We start from the raw sequence: 27,577 nt of genomic DNA, 5'->3' as shown, positions 1-27,577 counted from the left end.
ACAATTCAACTTAAATGCTTTATTATGGCAACTAAATCACATTATATTTTTGTCAAAGGTGTAGGGTATTATATGGTCGGCCTCGCCCGACTATAATTTCTTACTTGTTTAATTTTTATTTCTTTCTTAAGTTTATTTCTAAACAATATGTTTGGTTGATATCTGCATGAGATTTAAACCAATTTGTAGTCATTTGCAAAATAGTTAATTTATAATTAACATTTTTATCAACCAAATATGTTATTTTCTACATGGATATTAGTTTTTGAAACTAAATACATAATTTTATAATAAAATATATTGATTATTTTTATTCAGGGATATTAGTTTTCGAAACTAAATACATAATTTTATAATAAAATATATTGATTATTTTTATTCAGGGATATTAGTTTTCGAAACTAAATACATAATTTTATAATAAAATATATTGATTATTTTCATTCAGTTTATTGTTTTGTATTATAATTGTCGCTTTTTCAATCACAGTAGAATAATTACTCTTAAGTTCACTGCAATCTGTAAAGATATGAAAAAAAGGAATAATCCATTAAACTCTTGTACATAAATATATTTATTGCAGTATTTAAATCAGTTATCAGCAGTAAGAGAATTTAAAGTTAAAAAGTTACTAATATATTTAATAGTCGATGAACATGAGATCGCCAATTATAATACTAATTAGTTAAATTTTTTAATTAGTTTAATTTTATAATATTCTGGAACTTTTATGATAATTTGGTTTATTTTACGCCATTAAATTGCATAAAAAAGAATATTTATTAATTTAAATTAAAATAAAATTTTATATTTCTATAAAAAACTATCTATTGTGCTGAGTGTATAATATTCAGCATAGCCTAATTTAGTACTAATGAATTCTCTCGTCAGTTGCCGACCTCTGACTTAATTACAAGCACACTAATTGATTTCATTGTATCTATAGTTTATGTATTTATATTTACCAATAATTTCGCCACATATGTTGATTGATTTTAAACGTTTTGGAAAACTTTGATTACCTAGAATCTCTTCCAAAGCAGGTCTATCAATTAAATTGCCAAATTTCAGTTTGAGAGTTAATTTATGATTATTCTCCAATAATTTATACCAATTATGCAAAATGGGCGATAATGTTTTATCATAATTAAGTTGTATATGCAACAGATCTGTTTTCAAATTTGCCCATTCAGTATCATAACTTTTATTATATTCATACATATCAATCAACCAATTATAATTTGCCATATTAATAGTGAAATTCTTTATTGTTGAATGTTTTATAACATGAACTATATCCGAATCAAAGAAATCATTATATACATTTAAGTTTAATGTTTTTAAATACATAAAACCCGGTAAGTTTTCAAATAATAAATTTCGAGGTTTCACTGTTAAAGTTTCAAGATTTGGACAGTTTGTGGCATTAATCCATAAATGTTTAGTAAAATCAAGAGCCCAATCTAATGTTTTAAGATTTTTAAGTTTTTCCTGATTTTTGCGGAATAAGATTTTAATATTGTTGACGATGTTGTAATGCAAACTTATATGTTCCAAATTTGAGACAATTTCAAAGTATTCGACTTTACCCTTATAACGAGTAGCATAGGAAGTAATAGCTTTTAAATTCATTTCACCTAATATTGTTTGAAAATTATTCCAAGTAAAACCATTGCAGTGCTTCAATTCTAGTTCCTTTAATGTAGAAACCGGTGTAAATTCCTTTACATTACAATAATATAAGCTCAGACTTTCCAGTTCAGTACAAGAGTTATTGAGTGTATTAAAAAATTCATTAGTAAAGCGAAACATATTCGTTGACATCACTTTTAATTTCCTTAGGTGTTTTAAATTCTTCAATACCTTATTGTGAAAATTACAATAAAATGTCTCACAACTTATTACATCCATCAGAAATTCTTCACAAGAAGTTTCAGTTTCAAGTGTTAATATTTGAATATTATTAGCATTCATATCTAAATATGTCCAAAAATCATCTTCCTGTAAAATCATGGGTTTTGTATCAAGTTTATCTTCTGCTTTATCTTGCTCTCCATTGTAGTCGGCGGCGCTTTTATATATTTCCACTTCTTTACGTGTATTTTTTAATATAATTTTCATTTTAAATCTGCAATTATTAAATGTTTTAAATTATGTATAATATTTTATAGAATATCTGTAATATCTGTTCGATGTTGTGAAATTATAAATTATAATAAACACCTCTAGCTCAACAGGCAAAAAATTTTAAACTAACAAAAACAAAACGGCAGAGTTGGGATTTTTAATGTTTAATATTCTTGTCATAGAGTTGCAAAAAAAAATTGTACACGAAAGAGACAAGTCAGTTTTAAGCAATTGATACAAAAGTACACTCAAACGTAGTTTTATGCGGATTCAAAATTATAATTTTTTTCTGTGTAAAAATGATTTTGAGGAAAATGTTGGACCACATATAACCAAAAAGGAGTTCTCAACAAAGTACTACTCCTGATTTTATACCAATTCCGGTTCGGATATATAAAGTATTGATTGTTCAAATCCTTTGTACATGTAGGAACATTATTTTTTACTTTTTGGACATTTTATATACATATTTTCTTCATTTGGAATTCGTATTGTTCATATTTTTATGGTTTCAGTAAAGATTTAAATTTTGTGTTGTTTTATTTTGGAACGCAATTATGTTTGTCTTTTTATGTAAAACCAAATTAGTGGATTTTGTATTTGTGCTAGTGAAACGTTTTGTGCGAATTAGTCTCATAAAACGAGGTTTGAGTGTAATTCGTAACAAATGTCTCATTGATCCTTTTTTTTATTAACTGTAAAATTATGTATTTAAAGTGGGATAACATTAAACTAATTATTTTGCATAAGTTTTGTAAAAATTCAAATGAATAATTTCAATCTGATACGCAATTTGATATTTTGATAAGAAAAAGTAGAAACACTTGAGTGCCATAGTTCCCATCACTGCATATAAATGATGATTCATGAATAAAAATAAGTATATGCATTTCTCTCCATGTAGTTAACTTTGTACAGAGTTGCCAGTTTATATTAAATGTTTATACTGGATTTATATTTTTTTCCGATTTGACCATCAATCAAAAAAGTCTATTAAAAAAACAAGTAAAAAATATATTCGGCCAGGGCCAACCATATGATACCTTATATCGGTTATGATTATATCTTAAATGTATATTATTTTTAATAAAAAAGCATTTATGTTAAATTTTGCCTTAATTTCGAAATATTTTTGATTAAATTCTGATTTATATATGGGATCTAGGGTCAAATATGAACCCATCCTAACAAAATTTGGTAAAGGTTTTTTTGTTATTCCGTATTCGAAAATCGAAATAGAAGTGTTTATAAGGAATTAACGACGTTCAAGCCATTTTCAGAGTGGGCTTTGTAGGAGGGCTAGGGTCAAATAAGGGTCGATCATTATGAAATTTTTCAGTATCATTTACACAGTATTTTAGTTCATAGTTTATATAGAAACCCTACTATTTATTATATCCACCATCAAAAAAGGGTATATTGATTTTGTCATTTCGTTTATAATATTGGTCGTAGACCCGCAATACGATATTTCCATGTCCGTCAGTCTGTTAAAAGCACGGTAGAGGCCACACGGGAAAGGCAACTAGAGAGTTAATATTTTGAACAATTTTTTCTCTACTTATAACGTTGGTTTGGTATTGTAAACGAGAAATAACGGTCTACGATTTCACCTAGCGCCTTTACAAGTGGACCTTCGGAACATAGGTTAATGAGTCATAAATAAGTTAATTATGAAGGAATCGTAATAAAAACTAGTTTTGTACACGTACAAATTATTGTGTACAAATTATACTGTCATGTATGGCAGGCTTCGGACCATAATTAAATCTACCCGTCATATATGGGCCCCTTCAGAAAATGACTTTAAGTCTCGCAATTGGCCTAATAATAGGATCATATTTCACACAAACATGCTTTATAAGATTATAAATTTCTCTACATAAGATTATAAATTCCCCCTTATAAGGTCCCCTTCATAGAATGACTTTAATGCTCATAATTGACTTAATAATATGATTATAGTGGTGAAATTTGTCATAAACAAGATTTATAAGATTAAAAACCTCTTTACCACATTTCATAAAGATGGTTTCAGAATTGGTGGTGCCCCCATATTAATCGGTCCATAAATGATCCTACCCCCATATAAAATTGTAATAAACAAGTTTTATAAGAACAAATATTTCCTCAGGATCGGTCCATAATTGACGTTATTCCCCGTATAAGGTTCCCTTCCTAAAATTAATTTATTGCTTAATAAATATCATAATTTCCAACAGAAATTAGTTTTTTTAAGAAACTAGTAACTTTTAATTCTGTAAAGCTTGGTCCATAACCCTTTCGAATAATAAAATTTAGCAATTATCAAATAAATGAGAAGACCTTCCGAAATTTACTTACAGCACAATTTGATAAGATTCAACATAGCCGAATATAATTCTCTTACTTGTTAATCTTTTAGAAAACTACGTCTGTTCAAAATTGCTCAAAAACTGAATTTCTTAAAGATGTATTATAGGGTCAAAAATGACCCAACCCTAAAAATATTTACATAAAACTTATTTATATACTATTGTTTATAAGTGAAGTACAGATTTCACGTTTTCTGAGGAGAGGTTTGTATGGTGACTAGGATCAAAAAAAGTCGATCATTGCAAAAAACGGAAAAAGTTTCGTATAAGCCTTAGTGATATTTGTTAAATAATCCATTCGCATTTGACCCCAGTCCCAAGCAAATCCTCCTTCAGCAAATGACTTGAATTCTATAACTTTCCTGTATAATATTAGAGTAATGCGGTAGTCATTATAAATAATTTTTATATTAACATAAATCCTTCCACCAAATTTAATGGAGATATGCTCATATTTAAGCCTCTCCCCTTATAAAGCATTTTTGAAAAAAGTCAATTTTTGAAAAATTTTGTATTAAGGTAAATAAATATCTAATATTCGAACCTAATATCCAATATTCGTTATAATCATGGCTGTCAGGTTTTGAAATTTCGATTTCATGATTTATATTACCACAAATTTATATTAATCAGTTTATATAACTTAATTTCCACATTTCACCTTGTTTATTATCTAATCTTAAATTCTAGGCTCCTGATGCTTGTTCTTTTTACATAACCTTTGAAACGCCCTTGGCCTGTTTACCAGAACCGGACAGTGTTAAAGGTAACATTTGCAATGTGCACGATAGCAGCACAGGTCATACATTCGACCTAATGCCACTAAGTGATAATAATTACAGGTAAATTACTCATATGTATAAAATTTATGTATACATACAACTTGTATGATACAAGTATACATTTCAAATTAATTTTATGTTTAATAAATAATTTCCAATATTTATGTGTTTATTTAGAACAATTGACCGACAAGGAAATGTTTTTGTAATTAACATTTGCAAACCAGTGCTGTATGGAGAAAATGCTATGTGTCCCGCTGACAGCAGTGTATGCTTTTTGAAACTTAAAGAAACCGACTATAAAAAGAAGTAAGTTGAATTGTTTTACGAAATTTGAAATTTTTTTTAAGTAACATTTTACTTTTCCACTTTATTACACATTTATAGATTTATAAACTATGGCACAGTTCAACCTAAACCCGTCATAGAAAATGGTCATTTAATAATGCGCCACATTTCTCCGACACCCTGCAATAAAACAACGAACTATTCATCAACCATTTATTTCTATTGTGATAAAGAAGTAAAGGTAAGATAATATTATTTTTATTATATTCTGTATAGATATTTGATATTTTTAGTATGGGCTTTTAGTATAAAGATAATCTACTTTCATTGGTTAAATAAATTTACTTTAAAAATTGTTTTATTTTGGCCAGTTAAACGACTTTCTGTTTGAAATTTTCTAAAAAGTTTCATAAATATCGACTGATTATGAGCCTAATCATTTATTTCATGTTATACATACTAACAAAAATATGACCTCTTAATCACTTACTGAAAAACAATTCATTGATTAAAATTCGCCAAAAATTGTTTTAATCTAACTAAACTAAGGTTTATTCTACTACAAAAAACTAACGTACTTTATAATTAATATAAAGCAAATGCTGTCGGCTTCTGTAAACATCGTGTCATTACTATAAATGTAATTTAAATAATGTTTTTTCCGTCATGATGGTAAAGTTAATCTCCTCCTGACCTTAATAATTTGTGTATTCTTCCTTTTAATTTAGCAAATTTGATTTTTCCATACTTTCCTATGAATTTTCATTAATAAAAAAAAATGTTTACATGCTCATCGACATATGTATTACATCTACGTAAATATACATTTTCCTTTACTAATTGGATTTAAATTTTTATTTTTCTTACCACAGAATGCCCATCCAGAATTAATGGGTCTACATGGTTGTTCATATGAATTTTCATTTCTTACTCCGTTGGCCTGTAATGATTTACCACCTTGTACTGTTATTACACATGACAACGAAATGTAAGTAATTTCTCCATGTATTTCTGTAGTCAATCAATGATTTTACAATAATTTGATATTTGTTCTTATAAAATGTTTATTTTTTATTTTCTTCTCTTTATACATTTAACATTTGTGTTAAATGAACAGAATTAATATGAGTTCCTTAATGGATAAACCATTTAAATTGCAGCAGGATAATCAAAATTATATATTCTCTGTATGTTCATCGGCTGGTAGTCCTTGTATGGAAAATGATGGTAAGTTTTATTTTGATTTGAGTTCAATTATATGTATATACATATCTACATACATTCATACATACATATGTTTATTGTATGTCGTATTAAGTTTATATTTAAGTACAAATTAATGTGGGTTACAGAAGACTATTTGGAAATATTTTTTGTTTAATTATCGAAAAATAAGTATAAGGTAGATATTGCAATTATTTCGATGTTTGACCTTTATTCTGATGATTTTATTTAATTTTTTTTGTACAGCAAGTGATTTGCTTCTACGTCTATCTATCTCAATTCATATCGTATACATTTTTATTGGATCATTCGAATTTGAAAAACCTGTTAACCCATTAATGTCCACAGTTACATATACGTAACGCAAATTAATTCCAATTTGGATTCGAAATGCAAAGAAATGGAAAATGCAAAGTTAATTTTTTCTGATGGATAGGTTAACTTAACATGTTCTTAACAATTAGAAATCGAATTTGAGTAATTTTTGCATATAGGATTGTATTTTTGGGTTATTTTGTAAAGTTTCCATTTCGTAAACCTGTAAAAAGTCATATTTTTCGAGGAATGAATTCTTACAATGTTAATAACTTCTATGTACACAGAAAAAAATAATACATAACTAGAATGAATTTTGTAATAAATTGTATGAATCGAACATGACTTTTTTTCCCAAACCATTTTCATTCGGAATATTAAAAGTTCATAAAATGTATGAATTTGTACATGAATGAACTTTTTGTTTTTTTTTACTTATTTTCTTTGATTTTCATAAAAAATTGCAATAAATATCCACATTGCAATAAATATCCAATGTTCCATTTTTTTAGAAAATAAAATAATAATAATTAGCGAATTTTTATGAAAAATAAATAAAAATATTGGAAAACAAAATATGAAATAAAAAAACATCAGAAATATAGCTAAACATCCATTCTTCAGACAATCCTGCAAGTTACGCGCATTTTCATTGTTTTCAATCTAAAAATCATAAAGAAATAAAAAATTTTCCAAAGAAAATTTTAAACATTTTTTAACAAATAGAAAAATAGAAAGAAAATTTTTAATTTTTTAAGTCAAGGCTTCTAGATTATTTTTAAAAAAAATAAAAATGAAAAAATTCATACAATTTAGGAACTTATTCTTAAATACTATTAACTTTAGTCAATGAAAGCTGTTCATAATATTTATGCTCAAACTTTTTTCTGTGTAGTTGGTTTTTAAAAAAAGTTTCTGACGTAAACTTATAAAGAAGTGACTAAAGTTTATTACCTAATTGTTTATATACATATACCATGTCCTTGTGGAGACTTAAAAAGAGGATAATAAAAGTGTTACGTATATGTAACAGTGGGCAGTTTTCAGTACTTTTTGTACCCCTCTACATTCGATATAAATAATGAACAACTTGCTTACTTTTTTATGTAATCTGCCCCAAAAATAGTTTTTATCAGAGGAATGGGGTTTTCAAGTAAAAAAAACTATATATTATCTTGAAATATTGATGTTTGATGACAAGCAATATATTTTTAATGTAAATTTTTCTATTAAATCGTCCTTTCGTGGATATTTTACATTTTTTAAGGATTTCCGTAAAGGATATGCCATTTGACCGCATTAAAACATGCTCAAGGAACAGTTGGATTGCAATTATCCTTCAAAAATTAAGCATGGGTTGAAAATAATGACCATTTTCTTGGGTATTAGGAAATTGCAAGGATTCTAGCGCCAAGGACCTTTGGTAAATGTATGAAAAATGTGTATTGTTAGTCAATATTTCTGTTTCTGCAAGAAAATATACAAATTTCTTTAAATTCATGAATTGTCACTGCATAAATTACAAAATTTCACGAATTAAAATTTTATACTTTTAAATCATTTTTTATTTTATATGAAAACATTTTATATGATACACCAAGTTAGCTAATCCAAGCTTAAAACTTAATAATTTACCAATATTTTTTAATATTTTTTTTTGTAAAAAGATGTAATTTTTACTTAAAGGGACAAACATTTGTGGGTAATGCCCACTGTTACGTATATGTAACATCTTCTAAAATCCAGATCGCCGTGGGCATTAATGAATTAACCCATTAATATGTTAGGTAATATTATCAAGGTAGCCGACAGTTACAGTTGCCCCGTAGACTTGTGTATGTGGCATTCAAAAATAAATTAGAACTCCAAATAATAGGTCAATTTTTTCTTTAACTTCCCAAGCGAGAAAAACAGTTTTACCAGGCCTATTCGGAGGTTTATCAGAATAAAATAGCAGCATTCAAATCAGTCTTGATAGGTTGACGGAATGTTTACTGGTTTCCTTATAGAATATGTATTTGATATCTTAGCCTGAATACCATTGATCAAGGATTATGAAATATTATATTATTTGTACTTGAAGTTAATAAGGCTAGTCTCACGCTGTGAGGAAAATGGTCAATCCATTGTAGTTCACATTTCCAGGATATCGGCTCTTCTTCGGAAAATTTAAACTTATAACTGACACAAAGATACCTACAATTATAGCCATAAATATTTACATAAACAAGTTTAGCCTCGATAAAACCTTTTACCTTTGGATTTAATAAATCAATCAGATTTAGAAAATCGCTTAAAATTTACTCATAGCTCGTTAGAGAATCGTGTAATTCTTATTTATCTTAATCTCAAAAAAGTTAAGCCGCTTATGGTTATATGTATTCTAAAATCCAATATAAAAAATGGCTGACTAAAACATAATTTAATTTGAATACGTTAATAGTCTGTATATTCGATGGTACCATTTTAAAGTATGTTTGTGTAAATAAGCTTTAAACCTAAAATTGAACTAAAGGAGATTATGTTGGAAAATAAGTAATCAATACATTTATTATTCTAATCATTTTTCTTAAACCGAAAAAGAGTCTTAAAACATAATTTCGCAAATGCAGGGAAAAAACAAATTTTATTAATGTCTATTGAATCTTCATATCCCCTACCGACAACAAGTAAAGAAAAAAATACAAAATCACGTAAATAATTTGTTTATGTTGTATAAGCGAAATATGTATAAAAATGGTAGCAAAAAAAAAAAACGATTTTAGTAAAAATGGGCAATCAAACCCATTGGCATCAAGGTTTGTTTGTTCAAAACATACATTTTTTTAAATATTGTAAATAAAAAATAATCAAGGTAAAAATTGAAGCTATACATTTTCAATGCGTGCAATCCTATCTATAATCCTACCCCGGCAAAAGTTAGCAACAGGATACATTAGGGGGGTTGTGGATACTAAATAAACGATTGTAAATAACAAGCAAATAAAATGTAATATTTAAGACACTATTTAATGATCCTAACTACAGTAAAATATAAAATATTTACCTAAAAATCTAAATCCATATTGTATGTAAAATGCAAATTGGGCTTGAAATTTGCACAACATTTAACTTTGAAATTATCTGCTAGCCTAACAATTTAAATAAAATATCAACCATCCACATACATATGCAAATATATGTATGTATACATATACAATTTTATCCAATATATACATTGGAAATTACATTCTATTTTTTACACCACCAGTTTACTCCTCCAGCCAGGTCAGGCAATTGTAAAATTGAAAAATAAACAAACTCTCCATAAAAAAATCTAATTTGTATATACGACTACAAAAAAAGGATAAAGTAATAAAATACCGAAAAAAATGATGTTAAAATAAAATTGAAAAACCCATCGAGAAAATCGACAAGACAACATTTTATTTCTTTTTTAACTTTAACATTTATTATATAAATGTTATTTTGTTTGCATTTTTAAAGCTTTCCCGAAGCTAATACCAAAATACATATAAACTGTAATAGAAATTGTACATAAAAATAAATATTGATAAAGATTTCTGGTTAAAAGTAGTAAAGAAGTATTGATTCAACGGTAAACAACTTGATTGCATCATTGAATTTTTAAATTACCATTTATTATTTACTTATGTGATTGAGTAAGAAATTAATTATACTTTTATGATCCGAATTACATTGTGATTCATTTATATGTATATTGCAAAACTAGTTTTTATACCCTACACCACTTTAGTGGGGAGGGTATATTGGGTTTGTGCTGATGTTTGTAACGCACAATAATATTGGTCCTATACCCACCTTAAAGTATACCAATCGGCTCAGAATCATTTTCTGAAGCCGATTGAACCCCCCAATAGGGCTTGTAATCCTTGTAATCAAACTACAGGTCGTAATTTTGGAGATAATTCAATGAAATTCGGCACATGATATTTTATGGTATCGTAGACGAAGCCTATTGAAAATGGTTAACATCGGTCCACTATTTCACCTAGCCCCCATACAACTGAACCCCCGAATAGGGCTTTTAAACCTTGTAATCAAACTACACTACGCAATTTTGGAGATAATTCAATGAAATTTGGCACATGATCTTTTATGGTACCGCAGATGAAGCCTGTTGAAAATTGTTTACATCGGTCCATTATTTTACCTAGCCCCCATACAACTGAACCCGCCAAATAGGGCTTTTAAGTTCATAATTATGTTCAATATACTCATATCTCGACAAAAAGCTGCAAAAACCAAGTTGTCAAAGGTGTAGGGTATTATATGGTCGGCCTCGCCCGACCATAATTTCTTACTTTTTTTTGGAGTTTTGCTATATTCTAACCACAGGGATGGAGTTTTGAAAAATCTTTGTCTATTTTCTTGCGTCTATATAAATAAAATAAATAAAAAGTGGCCTCCGATAGGTTAGTGTTGTAGTTTGGTAGACCGGAGGTGGTGGGTTCGATTCCCACCTGTATCGCTGGTTAAGAACCGCACAACAGGCCCGATAGAGGTCTAGGTGTATTTCTTCGGATTTGTTGTATACACATCCTCCTTTCAAACTAACTAATTAATACCCAGGAAAAACTTATATTGAGAAGTAATGAGTTAAAAAGCTAATAAAACCTCTTTTCACTCCTTCTTCATTGGCATTTTAAGTCATTATTTTAATACGGTGGTGTCATTGGATGCAAGTACTTCCACGCTCTCTTACAAATAGGCAGTTAAAGAAGTACTTGCAATTTCTCTTACGAAGAAGTTGTTTAGTAAGTTGTTTAATTGTTTAATAATAAAAAGAGCCAGCTAGAATACGAATCAGGGACTTCGGTTTGTTAGTCAACTGTTCTACTCAATGCACCACTGCATAGCTATTTTATTGCGCATCAAATAATGGTTTTTACATACAAATTTTATTTCGTTTTCTTTTTGTAAAACACATTTCTTAACACGCAATTAAATAAAATGTGCAAACAAAATTATAAAGCCGAAAATAAAGTACTTCTATATCAGATTATAAGAAAGTCATTACTAGAGTACTTCTAAGTAATGTGGACGATAAGTAGTAGTCATTGAAAAGCAAGTGATTATGGAAGTACAACCCATTACCGAGTTTTTGCTGGGTATAAATAAACGATTAAGGTTTGATAGTAATCGATAAATTCGGGTACTATGGCATTTAATGGTAAAATTTTCCAAAAATATCTTTTTAGGTAATTGGAAGTACTCCTGTGAAGTCTTATGTTTGTCTAATAGAGTCATAAAACCCAATGGGGAAATGTAATGGTATCAATCATTTTAGGAGTTACTTCTGTAAAGTTTTATATTTGTCTAATAAAGTCATAATAAAGAACAATTGGGAAATGTAATGATGTTACCAATAGCGTTTTTCGGGAATAGTATTGCTCCTATACTCATGGTGGATGTTTGAATGGATCAGTATGACTAAAAACATATACTTGTTTTGGTCGTCAGCGACTCGAAACACATCTAAAAGTAAGGATTTGCTTTGGAGTTCAATCTCTTGATCTTAGTCCAATACGGAACCAATGAAACGATGTATAGCAAGATTTAAAAGTCGGTACTAAAATTTTTTGTAATTTGTTGGGCAACCGAGTGTGCTCCGCTGAAGAATATGTCTAGTAGAAGGGAAGATCTTAAATATTAGTACTATACCCACCTTAACTTATACCAATTGATTAAGAATCACTCTCTGAGTCGATGCCCGTCCGTGTGTCCATGTAAACGTTGTTATCAAAGTACGGGAAATTTCGCAAATACGTTGTTTTTGGTCCAAGAACGAAGTCTATTGAAAATGGTTAAAATCGGTCTGTTATTTCACCGAACCCCCCGAAAATGGCTTTTGAGCTCATAATTAAGTAAAATATAATTGTATCTCGACAGAAGGTGTCACAATTAACCCATTCGTTCCCACACTTGGGTACAAAAAAAAAAAAAAAAACAACCGGTTTTATAATGCTAGATTATCCATATTACTGATTTTTTTTGTAAAATTTGATTTTTGGAATATAATTTTAGGATCTAAAGAGTAAATGTAGCGAATTATAAAGTCATAAAAACATGACGGTAAATTTTAAATAATTTTTTTTGTCAACAGATTTTTTTTGTGTTGAATGGATTAGAATTTTACTGAAAAATAAAGTAAACAGATCAGCCCATTAGGATTTTGTTAAAAAATAATTAAAAATGGTTAAAATCGGTCCATTGTTTCATCTATCCCCCATACAACAGAACCACCCGAAAAGGGCTTCTAAGCTCATAATTATGTTAAATATACCTGTATATCGATAAAAAGCGGCACATCTAAGTTTTATACAAGCCTTGATGACCTTGCCAAATTTCATAAAGATCGGGGCTCATTTGACCCTAGCTCCCATACAAAGCCCCCTTCCGAAAATTACTTGAATGTCCAAAATTAACTTATAAACACAAATATCCCGATGATATTCAGCACAAATAAATATTATATAAATGTAAATATATTCACAAAACTTTATCGGGCTAGGTCCATATTTGCCCCTAGCCCCATATAAAGACTCTTTCAGAAAATTAGTTTTTCATCCATAAATTGCTTAAATGTATCTGAACAATGAATTATTATGAAAAATAAATCACATTTAATATTCATAACTGGTGTAGGGTATCATATGGTCGGTCACGCCCGACTATACTTTCTTACTTGTTTTTCATATATCTTAATTATCTTTTAAGGATGTTTATGTCCTTTTTGGTAAACATTTTAAAAGGCTTGTAGGTGCTACTGATTATCTTTATAATAAAATCAGTTTACATTTACATTTTTTCATTATTTTTCCAAATATTGCCAAGAAATTGATGAAAAAGGAATTGATAAATGCAGTTAAATACTGGAGGATCTACCAGACAACATTTTTGATGAATGGGAATTGTATGACAGTAGTGCCATTGGAGAATACATTCCATTTTATGAATTCGAATTAATTTATCAATATCAATAAAGTGCACTAAATACGGTAATTCACAGAGAATTTCAATACATTTCATAAATAATCTAATGATAATGATTTCATTTATTTGTGCAAAATTAATGTACAGATTTTATTGATGTATTTCTGTTGGTACGCCAAATAAAGAGTTTTAGTACGTAAATTGTACTAAAACAATGGGTGTATAAGTTCCATAATTTTATAATTTTTTTTTGTGAAGTATGTATGCGATTAATCGGAAACTACTTTTATCTTTAAACGAAAATGTAAAAAAAAAACACCACAACAACATCCTCTTCCTCTATACATTTTCAATTCCTTTAATAAAAAGTAAAATACAATTTGCAATTATCCAATTAATGTGTATTTTTAATTTCTTTATTTCTGATTTTAAGGCAATTTTCTTTATTGCCCCTGAAGTGAGTAGAATTCAAATTAAATGACGTACATAGGTACATATTGTTTTTCTTTGATAAATTTCAATTTTTTTCTTGTGCATGTTTAGTTTTAACGTATAACACAATGGAAGAGTTTGTTGCATTTGGCTACAACGGAAACGGAAATACAATCGCATTTCCGTACAACCATTGAAAAGGCCGCTTTTTTACTGTCCGCGTTGTCTATTGTAGTTGTAAGTATGTAGACATAGGTTTGTATTTTTATTGTATACCAATTGCGAATTGCTGCCATGTACTAACTGTTGTTATGTTCATTTTTTTTAATTTTGTTGTTGCTATTGTTGTTATTACTGTTAAAGTTATCGTTGTTGTTTTTCTTATCCTTTACGTTTCCTTGTAGCCGTAACCATTTTTGTTTTTTTTTTCTTGTTCGAATAATGTAAACAATAATAACGTCACAAACACGTCGAACAACGTTCCATTTGTTAAGCAAATAACAATCGTTGTTGCTGCTGGTGATGATGGTTCCAGTGGCTGATGTTTTCAGACCTTAACTGGCTGTTATTTCGCTCATTTCTTTCATTCTTATTTTACATCCTTTTAGCGCAAAACAAATTGTTTGTTTTGCCATAGAATTGCATGCAATGTAGGGAAAAAATAATCATTTTTGTTTTCAGCGAAATATTATTTTTGATTTTTTTTCATCACTTTTTTTCTTTGTTTATTCACCAACAACCGTTTAGAGGATACGTTCATTTAGTTATGGTACCTGTAACATAAGGAAATATTGCCCTAAGACTTTATGTTTGGAAAATTAGTTCAAAAGGTTTCTTAGTTTTAGCTACGATCGTAATGCAGAATACACACAATCATAATACATTGAAACGAAATGGAATTGGAAAAAAAATATATATATTTTTTGGGATTTTATTTATATATAGGGTCGATCATATTCGACTATATTTTCTTATTCGTACGATACTTGCGTTTTATTTTGTTGTTAATTTTTAATTCTGTTTTCTATATTCACATTTCGTATTCTCTCTGTACACTTGGCATGGGTTATTGTTGTTGTTTTTTTTTCAGTATGTCGTACATAAATCGTATCTAAATATGGCTTTAGGGAGTTCGGAAACAACAACAAAAATAACAGAATACATTAGTTCGAATAAGTGACTAATATTAAAGTAGACAAATCGAATGTTATAATTTAATTCATATATTTTATTCAAGAAAAAATGTATTAAATTTTTAATTTTCATTATAATCAATCAATTTAATGAAAACAATTGTTCCACATTTTGTAGAATTTATAATTTTGCACACTATAGTGGAAAGAAATGAAAAACAATTAAAATGCTTTTGATTCTAAATGTCATCTTTCTGTATGGTCCAAAAAAACAGAAGGGCTGATTTTATTGTACCATGCTCCTGATTCCATATTTTTACATTCTGTGTGTCTGGTTGGCGATTAAAATTGTAGAATCATGTCGTTGTCTATTGTAATAATAGCAAACATAGTCGTAATATTTTTTAAAATTCTTTCCATAAAAAATTTTTTTTAGCGGGAAATAATTTTTTTACACTAAAACAAAAATAACCATATATTATCAATTTTAACTATATTTTCAAGAGTATTTGGAACGGTCCCCGTTATGCAAGGATTTCCTCTTTCATAATTTAAACTGCAACATATTTTTAATGGTTTTGGTTTTTCTTGCAGTTTACATGGATTTAACTTTTAATTTAAAAATGTTTAGCATTTTACTCGGCATATTTGTTTAAATGTTTTATATAAATATTAATAGATCTTTAAATTTAAGTGTAGTCGTGCTCAGAAATGGAACTAATTTATGTATTTAAATTTTATTATGTAATTAAATATTATTTTAGTGATATTTTTATTTTGGTTATTTTTAAGTGTAAATAACACGGGCTAACACATTTTTAAGCCAGGAACCATAGTATGTATATATATTCAATGATATTTCGGGATTTCATGTTATGGTCAAATATGGTCAGATACTTATAACATTTGGAGGAGTGATTTATTTTTATATAAATGTTAGTTATGCTGAATTTAATTGCGATATTATAAGTATATTATGGTTATAATAAATAAGGATGTTTAAAGAATTTTCTAAAGGGGTGTTTGTATAGGAGCCGTGCCATTAATGCTTATATCAAATTTAGTTGTGTCGATTTTTGAAGAGATCCTAGTCTTTGATGTAGATATGAAATAAAAAGGCCAAATCGGACGTTCTGGTTGTATGGAAGGTAAATAATCAACCATTTTCAATAGGCTTCGCCTTTATGTCGTAAAACACGTACACGTACATGTTGGCTTTCTCATACTATGTGTCGATTTTTGAAGAGATCCTAGTATCTTTGATATAGATATGAGATAAAAAGACCAAATCGGATGTTCTGATTGTATGGAAGCTAAATAATCAACCATTTTCAATAGGCTTCGCCTTATGGCGTAAAACACGCACATGTTGGCTTTCTCCTAGTGTGTACGGTCAAAATTTTATCAAAATATCTTGAAACTTGCGGCCTATATCTTGCGAACAAGGTTTCTTCTTAATCGACTCAAAATTAATCTGTGTCGATCAATATACATATGTATGTACTTTAAAGTGGGTGTGGGAGCAATATTTTTGTATGGTATAAATATCAGCATTGATTGGATAGAGAAGAAACTAAAATTTGCGGTCACTCATATTTGACTTCAAAAATGGAACCCTTATAATCGGCTACAGATCCCTAAAAATCGGCTACAGATCCCTAAATTAAGCTTCATATTACACAAAATGACAAAAACTCAATTATTTTTAGAAAACTTGGGCAACGCCGAGTATGTAACTGTCTAAATGATACTCGTTTGGATCAACATTTATCATTTCTCCTAGTCATTCAAGTCATTCGCTGCGAAATAGATAGGACCGATTTTTATAAAAAAATACTCTAAAAATCGAAAAAAAATAATTTTTTTTTTTAATTTAATTAAATTTTCTTTGTACAATTTTTGTTATGTTGAATAGGCGAAAAGTGACACCCAATTGAAAAAACCCTGTATGACCAAAAAGTGCAATTTTGATTTTGACTCATTCAGTTCTTCATCGATATAGCTGATGTCTGGCCTACTATCCAATAGTACTAACCTTGGTGTAAATTTCTTCCAAATCTATTTTTTGAGTTGGGTTAATTTTTTAAATTTAATTAAATTTTCTTTGTACAATTTTTGTTATGTTGAATAGGCGAAAAGTGACACCCAATTGAAAAAAACCCTGTATGACCAAAAAGTCCAATTTTGATTTAAACTCCGGCAGTTCTTCATCGATATAGCTGATGTCTGGCCTACTATCCAATAGTACTAACCTTGGTGTAAATTTCTTCCAAATCTATTTTTTGAGTTGGGTCAATTGACACGAAATTGCACATATACTGTCACGTACCAGTCGTTGTAGTTTCTGAAAAATAAAATTAAAATGTTTATTCACCATAAAAAAGTTAAGTAAAGTTACCAACCTATCCCTAATGAACATTTATAACGTTAAGAAATATTTTATAAATTTTCAATTTTAATGCACATATTTACAGTTCAATCGTCAATTTCAAATCCATTTAATTCCAATTATAAATTGATGTAGCTGAAAATTACATAAATTCTCCAAATATTTAAACATGTTTTTTAAACAAAAAGCAATTTATTCCTATAAATCCATTCAATATCATTATCCTGCTGCCTGTATGAAGTTTTTTTTTTTTAATGAACAACGTGTATTTGGTTTGTAGTTGTGTGTGTGTTTGTCTGTGTATTTGCACGCTTACAAATGTACACAGATGTTCAGTTCGTGTTGTGTTTTATAAGGACAATCCTTTTATTCGTTTTCTACCCAAAATGACAATGTTTATGTTGTCATTCATCTAGCCGTACAGTCAGTCTGCCATTGCTGGTCATTGTTTTCAACGTGGTCCGTCCGTTGTCGTTAGTTGTTTACTCAACAACTATACTTTAGAGTAAAATGGTCAGTCACTAAAACATTTTAGGCCATTTACTATGATTTGTAACGATATTACAAAATATCGATATGTATGTAAGTATGTATCTTTGTTTAGTAGTTTTTCCTCGTTGGAATGTTGTCTGTGTATGTGTGCGTTTGGTGGCTCTAATAAAATCACTCATCTGTTAAGCAATAAAAATCATTTATTTTTAGCCACTTTGTAATCTGGCTAAAAGAGTAAATTTCTTTTGAATTATGCTGTTTGGTAAATAGTTTTGTTTAAAGTGAAGTCTCAACTAAAGGGGCAGTAGAATGTTGGCATTAATGCTCGTTAATGCTGAGGTCCCAATCAGGATAACTTTCTGGTTCGATTTAAAAAAGACCGCATTTAAATGTCGCAATTTTTATAAACATGAAATTCGTTGGCATTTAGCACACATATCGTAATACGAACTCTATTAAATTTTGTTGAAATCGATTCATAGGGCTAACTTTATATAAGGTTCTCTTCTAATACAGAAGTAAAAATTTTAGAACAACGATGAAATCTGTTTATATTTGACCTACAGCCCCGGAATATATTTCCTACTTGTCTATTGAATAAATTTTGTAAATAAGATGGAAATAGTCTTGATGAATAATAATATTAAACCAAAATAAGAGTGAATCGAATATTCTTATTTGTTTACTTGTCCGTTTTCGATATCTTCTACTGTAAATGTGCTATAGATAGTTGGAATTCGATAGATGTAAGTGTATTGAAGTTTGTTGGCCATGTTTTATATGTTTTAAACGATTTCAAAACTATTGAGTTAATTTTTCTACTTGATTGCATTTAAGTTGTAGTGGTGTTACTAAGAAAAAGTTACTTCTTTTAAGAAGAGAAGTTTTCTTGCTGTTAAAAAATAAATTCTTCAAATTGATGGCGATTATATGGAATATATTTTAAACTTCAATGAACTTGAAATCCATGAAGTTGAATTGCCAAGAGCTAAAAAGAAATGGCCAAGAGTATTAAGTTGAAAAGATACAATTGTATGTTCTTATATAGTTATTGATAAAATATGAATATAATTTAACTTATTTTTCTTCCTTAAAAATAGTATTTAAACTTTATTCTGTCCTGTTTTTCTCTTTACAGGGGCTTGTCTATTTAACAATCAATCCAACGGTCTGGGTATGTTCAACACAAATTTACGTATCAATCAAACTGGCGCTCCATATTTATTATACGAAAATGGCGTCATTTGCAATGACAAAGAAAATACAAAATGGTCAACAAAAATTGAATTTGTTTGTGCCAACAAAACTAGTAACAGTACGGGTCCAAAAATAATTGAAAATTCTCATTGTCAGCTTTTAATACACTATGAAACTGATTTAGCCTGCCAAGAACAAATCGATTGCAAAGCCAAAGTCTATGTAGAACACTCTGAAGATGTGGCCGATATGGAGTTAATCGATTTAACACCACTGATAAATACAATCGATAACTATGAAGCTGAAATAGATTCAACTTCAATTACTGCACAACAAGTGACCAAATCTACTAAGGTAAGTTGTGATAATGGTACAGTGAAGGAAATGTAGTAGAAAAAAAAATATACATACTGTGAAACTAAATTGATTTGATGTTGTTATAAAAAGAGTATTTAAAAAATTTTACTGAGGAAGAAAAAAGGAAAATATATATGTTTTGAAAATTAAGTTAAAAAAAATTAAAATTACTTTTTAGGTACGTTCACATCTATTAAAATGTTTGATGAAAAAGACGTAACCACTATTTTTTGTAAAAGTTTTTCTTTTGATTTTATATGATTGCTGTAGTTGCAAAAGTTTTGAAATTATTTTCGGTAGAAAATTTTATCCAATTTGATTGCGATAAAATCTTCTGTAGAAAAAATCAATTAAAATTTTAGGGGGCTTTTTTTCGTTAGAAAAAATTTAAAAAATTTTTTTAATATGAAATTTTGCCTCAATTTGATTGACACATATACAATTTGTTTGGGGCACTCCTTTCTGTAGAACATTTTGTGCAGGACAAGAAAATGTTGCCCAGTTTGAATGGGATTCTTTTTATGTAGAAAGTTTGCACAATTTGACATTATTTTCTATAAAATTTATTCTAAATTAGGACACTATATTCTACATATACACAGAAGGAAAATCCGGTAGAAAAGAACCGAAATTAATACAATCCGTTGTCAAAAGTGAGCTTACTACGTTTGTTAACATTTAGACAACGGATGTGTATAAAAATTAGATAACACCCAGTTATCATTTTGACAACCACCGTTGTAATTTTGACAACGCATCGTTGTCATTGCAACAACGCATTATTGTCACTTCGATTGCGCTTTGTGTCATTTCGGCAATGTATCGTTATGATTTCGACAACGCAACGTTCTGTTTGACAACATAGCGTTGTCGCTTTGGTAACACATTATTATGTTTTTTGTTGATTTGATAACGTTGTATATTTTTGTTGTAGATTTGACAACTATCCTTATATACTTTGATAACGGATGTTATTGAAACATTATAAACATTTTGGTGTCAATTTGGCACCAGGCGTGTATAATTTTAAAACGACTTTTTTTCCTCTATGTAGTAAGCTGACTCAATTTGATTGAGATAATATTTTGGAGAAAACGTTAACCCAATTGGATTAGGACATTATTTTCTTTATAAACTGTATAAACTAATTTCTATAGAATTTTTTTACTTCAAATCTTTTTTGTACTTCCATTATATATCCCTTTCAACTTCCTCAATTTTCATTGATAATGCCTAAACTTAGTCATCATTTATTTTTAATTATGCAACAAAATTTCAATTTCAACTACAAGTATGTGCAATGTACAATTTAATTTTTTCTTCATTCTAAATTTTGTTTCCCTTTCATCATTTCTAGTTTTTCCTAAATGTCTGCCGACCATTAGTGCCTAAAAATGGTTTAGGTTGTAAAGGTGGTACTGCCGTATGTATGGGTAAAATTGATAGTAATACCGGTAAGCTGGAAGAAGAACAGGTATGTATTTTGAGTATGAGGTGCTTTTTATTCCGATTTTTATTACTCTTTTTTTTTGTTGTTGGTCCTGAACAAAACTTAAAACCTTAAGCCGTTTATCTTTGTTATATAGGTAAATGAGTGCGTACATGTGTATATTGATTTTCAGTTTGAATTTTTACTGAAATAGATTTTTTCTCAGATTTATACTGCCATAAGACCTTTAAGTTGTTTTATTCCTGTTTACTTTGTAAAATGAGACCAACAAAGTGGATTTAAAGCAAAGGTCGAAAACAATTCGTTCTTTTATTGGAATTGTCCAAATAAAGAGGAATACTTTCAATAGACGTTCTTTACAAAATTATTAAAAAGAAGTGTACAATATGCTATACATACTAATTTTGTGTTTTCGTACTAATTTTTTATTAAGTACAATATATACATATTTTTATACCCACCATCAAAAAAGATGGGGGTATATTGATTTTGTCATTCCGTTTGTAACACATCGAAATATTGCTCATAGACCCATAAAAGTATATATATTCCGGGTCCTTATTAAATTCTAAGACGATCTAGCCATGTCCGTCCGTCCGTCTGTCCGTCTGTCTGTTGAAATCACGATAGGGACCACACGAGAGGAGCTAGACAGTTGAAATTTTGCATAAATATTCTCTATTGTTAAGGTTTGTTTGGTATTGAAAATGGACAATATCGGTCCACTTTTTCGGATAGCCCCCATACAAGTGGACCTCCAAAAAACAGCTTCAACGGGCATAACTGCTTCAGAAGTACAAGTATAGCGATAAAATTCGACATAAATAAGTTCCATATGAGCCAAAATCTTTCTACCAAATTTTTTCAGGATCGGCTCATAAATGACCCTACCCCCCATATAAGGTCCCTTTCAGAAAATGACTTTAACACTCATTACTGGCCTAAAAATTCGGGAATAGCTATAAAATTCAGTATAAGTCAGTTTCTTGCGAACCAAAGCCTTTCAACCAATTTTTTTTAGGATCGGCCCATAAATGACCCTACCCCCCATATAAGGTCCCCTTCTGAAAATGACTTTAACACTCATTACTGGCCCAAAAATGCAAGTATAGCGATGAAATTCGACATAAATAAGTTTCATGTGAGCCAAAATCTTTTTACCAAATTTTTTGAGGATCGGTCCATAATTGACCCTACCCCTCATATAAGGTCCCCTTTAGAAAATTACTTTAACACTCATTACTGGTCAAAAAATGCGAGTATAGCGATGAAATTCGGTATAAGTAAGTTTCTTACGAACCGAAATCGCTCTACGATTTTTTTAAGATCAGCCCATAAATGACCCTACCCCCCATATAAGATCCCCTTTTGAAAATGACTTTAACGCTCATTACTGGCTAAAAAATACGAATATAGCAATAAAATTTTACACAATTAAGTTCCTCGCGAGCCAAAATCTTTTTAATAACTTTTATTATGGATAGGTCCATAATTGGCCCTTCTCCCCCTATTGGGTCCACTAGGTCCCCTTTAGAAAATTTCTTAAACGATCATTACTGGCTTAAAAATATGAGTTATGAAATACGGTTATGAAATTCGCTCCGAATTTCATGCGGAATGTGTCGGTAATTCAACCTACCCCCCCATATAAGCCCCTTTATAAAATTACATGAACGCTAATTGCTGGCATAAAAATGCGAGAACAGCGAATGTAAACAAGTTTTATATGAACCAAAATCAGTCTACAAAAAGTTATGAGGATATGTCAACAATTGACCATACACCACATATGAGATCCTCTTTAGAAAATTTGATGAAGAAAACTCTGATAATTACAAGTACAGTACAAAATATTAAAAATTAATATTTTGTTAGTTCAAAAGGTCTCGGTCCATAATTGTCTTAAGCCATATTCCAAACATCACCCTGATGTTTATATGGGAGCATTCCTTTTACGGCATACGGTTTGATGGTGGGTATATGAGATTCGGCACAGCCGAATATAACACTCTTACTTGTTTAAATTTTAAAAACTTGTTTTTTTTTTTTAACTTTTGTTGAAATTAATTATACATTTCTTAATTTATGTATTCCAAATTTCTGGCAATTTTTCTAACAATCGTTGGCCACATTATTTCCGTAACATAATCTTAAACAAACTGTTTTTGCCAAGATTATTTAATATTGTTTTCCATTAGTTTTAGTTTAATTTTGTTCCTTTTTTGTTTGGCACAAAGTTATGCTATAAATACTCATAAATTTTCTATGTATTTTACTACAATTGTAAAAGTAACTTACATTTGTTATTATTTTACCAACACTCTGAGGTGCCACATTAGGAGGGGTCAAAAAAATGGATTAGGTTCATTAGAAAGTCCTCAACAAGTAGGAAAGTATGAAAGAATAAGATCTTAAAGATGTTAATGAAAGAAGGATTACACAGAGGGAAAAACCGCTAGAAATGTACTGAAATTGATACAATCCGTTGTCAAAAGTGAGCTTACCACGTTTTTTAACATTTAGAAAATGGAAGTGCATAAAATTTAAATTACACCCAGTTATCATTTGACAACCACCTTTGTCATTTTGACAACGGATCGTTGTCTTTGCAACAACGCAATGTTGTCATTTTGATTACGCTTTGTATCATTTCGGAAATGCATCGTTGTGATTTCGATAGTAATCATAGTGTTATCACTTTGATAACTCATCGTTTTCACTCCAAAAATATACCCCATATAAATAAATAAATAGATAAATAAATATTATGAAAAAATTTTAAAATGTACGTAGTTTGCCGCCGCCGGTCGTAGATCGAATCTGTATCGAATGATTTGACTACGTTTTGTTGATTTGATAACATCGCGTATTTTTATATCCTTCACTTTTTTCAGAAGGGTATATATAAGTTTGTCATTCCGTTTCTAATTTCCACAATATAATTTTTCGACCCTATAAAGTATATACATATATTCTAGAACTTTATAGACGGCGGAGTCGATTAAGCCATGTCCGTTCGTCTGTTTGTCTGTTGAAATAAATTTTCTGAAGAAGCAAAATCCCTCCATAAATAACGGAGATATGAGGAAAAATCCGAGACAACTTCTGAAAATGTAAAAAAGACAAATTTTTGAATGCACTGATAAAAAAGCAACAACAACATTGCTTATTGAAAAAAAACGTATGTTTGGATGTGTGTTGGTTTCATTGCGTTGTGTATTTTATTTTGCTATTGATGAAGTAATGGTAGAGTCGGAAAAAATGAAATAAATTTAAATTTTATAAAATTAATCTTTTTTAAAGAGACTATGGTGAAGGGTATATAAGATTCGGCAAAGGCGAACATAGACTTCTTACTTGTTTATATTTTTGTTGTTGATTTTACAACCATCCGTACATACTTTGACAACGGATGTTATTGAACAATTATAAACACTTTGGTATCAAGTGTGTATAATTTTAAAACTTTTTTTCTCTCTGTATACTATTTGATCTATAAGACTCATCCTCATTGAAATATTTGTCAGGCTGTGACATGTCTTACCGAGTGCTTTTTTTTCAGATTATTTCTCTGTCCCACCTTAATGTTCTTCAGTAAATTTAAATACATAGGATCGAGTTAAGGCCATAATTAATTTCTTTAGAAACTCTTTTTAAGCAATAGATTATGTAACGATAATATACTTTACTCGTACTGAAATATATGATTTATTACAAACATTTATTAAAAATATAGTAATAAATACAAATGTTTAAATTCTTTCGAAATAAACCGATATTCTTATCTGATATATTTATTTATCAATATGTCCGTTTTTTTCTATAATGAATTGATATTACTTTATTCTTTTACTAGGACACTTGGTATTGAATGAGTGTGTTAATTTACCATAAATTGTATATTTTTTGTTATTTTTTTAAAAGGAAAAAATGTGTTTTTATATTTTATGCAAGTTTTGCAAAACAATAATGCCATAAAAAGCAAAACGTAAGAAAACTGTCAAATAAGTTTAGTTTGTGTTTTATTTTTTTAGTGCCTTTACAAAAAAAAAAAAAGAAAACATACAAGAGTATTCTATACGGACCTACACACTCCATCCTATAGAAGAATAATAACACTTAAGTTTAAGTAGATGTTGCGAAAGTTTGTCTTTTGGAGTGTGCATTTGTGTTTATTTATCTATGTGTGTATGATATTTCCGTTTCCTTTGACAACTGTAATACCAAATAGCAATAAATTTCTTAGTGAGATATTTTAGCAAACTATAATATTTGGGGAGGGGGTAAACACTGACATCCTACACCCCACTCCTACATATAATAAATTTACATTTTTAACAAGTAGATTTAAATATATAATACTACTTTGGTTTGTCCCACTGTATGTACTATGCTTAACCGTGCATTTAATTTAGAGCATTTTAAAGTTTTATTTCCTGAGTTACAATAAAAGTTTATTTTCTATTTATTAAAAATATGCAGTGACAACTAAATTCCTATTCAAGTTTTTTTTTGTTAAAAATACTTTTTTTCATTTAATTTTTTCTTAATTGTTTGTGATGACACTTAATGACCATTGTAGTGCACTCGTTCTCAAGAGTATGCAGTAAATATCACAATTTTTTCTTTTGAATATTCTAAGTTTAGTTTTCCGTTATATTTTTTCCTCATTAAATTTAATTAATGAGAAAAACAGAGTAAATAATAAAAAAGTGTGAAAAGCTTAAAATAAAAAATAAAACTTTAAATAATGCGCAAAAAAACAATTAATGCAAATCGATTAAAAGAATTCATAAACAATTATATTATATTTTATAAATTCTTTTTGGTATTTAATAAATAAAATAACATCTCTAAAACTGAGCATTTTACCACTTTTTTCTAGTTTCAATATTTTAGAAAATTTAAATAGTACCAGTTGAAGAACGAAAAAACACCAAAGAGGAGTTTAATTTTATAGATGGTCATTGCATCAGGATTCCATATGTCTGATTTTATGTTTCTAGGTTCAATGACAAAAAAAAGTACCAAAAGCTCGCTTTTTTAGGTTTAATATTATAAAAAAATTATAAATTACCAGTTGAAGAACGAAAAAGTTCACTTTTATATATTTTCATTCCATCAGGATCCTATAAGTTTGATCAATAGTTCAGAAAATCAAAAATGTACCAGTTGAATAACGAAAAAGTACCCTTTTATAGATTTTCATTCAATAAGTATGTTGCGTTTTTAGGTTCAATGTTATAAAAAATTTTAAAATTTCAAGAATGAAAAAGATCCAGTTTAAGAACGAAAAAGTACCAAAAAGTCCCGTTTTATATGTTCTTATTTAATCGGGGCTCTACGTGCCCGTTATTATAAGTTAATAGACAGAAACCAATGTTTTATGAAAAAAGTAACAAAAAAATGTACAAATATCCAAAAATATCGATAAATTACGAATGAATTAAAAATGTTGTTTCTATGTTCACTGGTTTAAAAGATACATGGGGTACAAAAAAAGTACCAAATACAGTTTTTTTTTGTACCTCTTTTAGTTTCGGAGATATGAAGTTACCGAATTCACCCGTTTTTTACCCCCTATTTGGTAAATTTCAGCTTTTTGGCTTCATCCGTTTAGGCCAGCGGTTTCTACCGTTTTTTACTTCGCGGACCCCTTGAGGAATTTATTTAGTTTGGCGGACCCTCAAACATATTTTGATATCTAATTGTTCGTCCAAAAATTGTCTTAGTTCATAAATCCCAAATAAAAGTAGAGATGGTATATCTATAAAATATTCCCGTACATTGAGAATATTTAATATTTCAGATAGGTTTCAATTGCGTAGCCTTGAAGATGAATGACTTCTTTGATGAAATTTTAACATGATGTTTAATTTTATAATCGTGAAAACTTTCACGTTCAGTTCTCGTCAAGGTATCGAAAAGGTTTCTTTATTAAATATATTCGACATGCGCTTAAAGAGTCACGTTTCAAAAATTAGTTGCGATTGCAGAGGGGTAAGCTGAGTATGTAAGCTGTTTTCGGGAAAATAATTTAGGAAAGATGGTCTTTATATGCATAATATATCACGTTAATT

At 29.0% G+C, this 27,577-nt stretch overlaps 2 protein-coding genes across 4 annotated transcripts in view; one reads left to right on the top strand and one right to left on the bottom strand.

Moving 5' to 3' along the window:
* LOC119603272 (cation-independent mannose-6-phosphate receptor) overlaps window positions 1–27,577 on the top strand; it is a 138,776-nt gene that overhangs the window by 4,295 nt on the left and 106,904 nt on the right. For all 3 annotated transcript variants that reach the window (XM_037955257.1, XM_037955256.1, XM_037955258.1), the window contains 7 exons: window positions 5,172–5,323; window positions 5,441–5,572; window positions 5,651–5,792; window positions 6,424–6,539; window positions 6,669–6,778; window positions 19,632–20,044; window positions 21,405–21,521. In XM_037955257.1, coding sequence (XP_037811185.1) covers window positions 5,172–5,323; window positions 5,441–5,572; window positions 5,651–5,792; window positions 6,424–6,539; window positions 6,669–6,778; window positions 19,632–20,044; window positions 21,405–21,521 — 1,182 coding nt within the window. The remainder of the gene's footprint in view (window positions 1–5,171; window positions 5,324–5,440; window positions 5,573–5,650; window positions 5,793–6,423; window positions 6,540–6,668; window positions 6,779–19,631; window positions 20,045–21,404; window positions 21,522–27,577) is intronic.
* Window positions 108–2,348, bottom strand: LOC119603275. The gene is made up of 3 exons (XM_037955260.1): window positions 2,224–2,348; window positions 966–2,128; window positions 108–519 (listed from the first exon to the last, which is right to left on the bottom strand). Exons 2-3 carry the CDS (start codon window positions 2,119–2,121, stop codon window positions 416–418), a joined length of 1,260 nt encoding a protein of 419 aa, XP_037811188.1. The 5' UTR covers window positions 2,122–2,128; window positions 2,224–2,348; the 3' UTR covers window positions 108–415.

Source organism: Lucilia sericata, unplaced genomic scaffold (assembly GCF_015586225.1).
Source record: "Lucilia sericata isolate MDLA Ls3-8-SP2 unplaced genomic scaffold, ASM1558622v1 Contig000286F_arrow, whole genome shotgun sequence".
Lineage (NCBI taxonomy): Eukaryota > Metazoa > Arthropoda > Insecta > Diptera > Calliphoridae > Lucilia > Lucilia sericata.
This window is presented reverse-complemented; position numbering and strand designations above follow the sequence as displayed.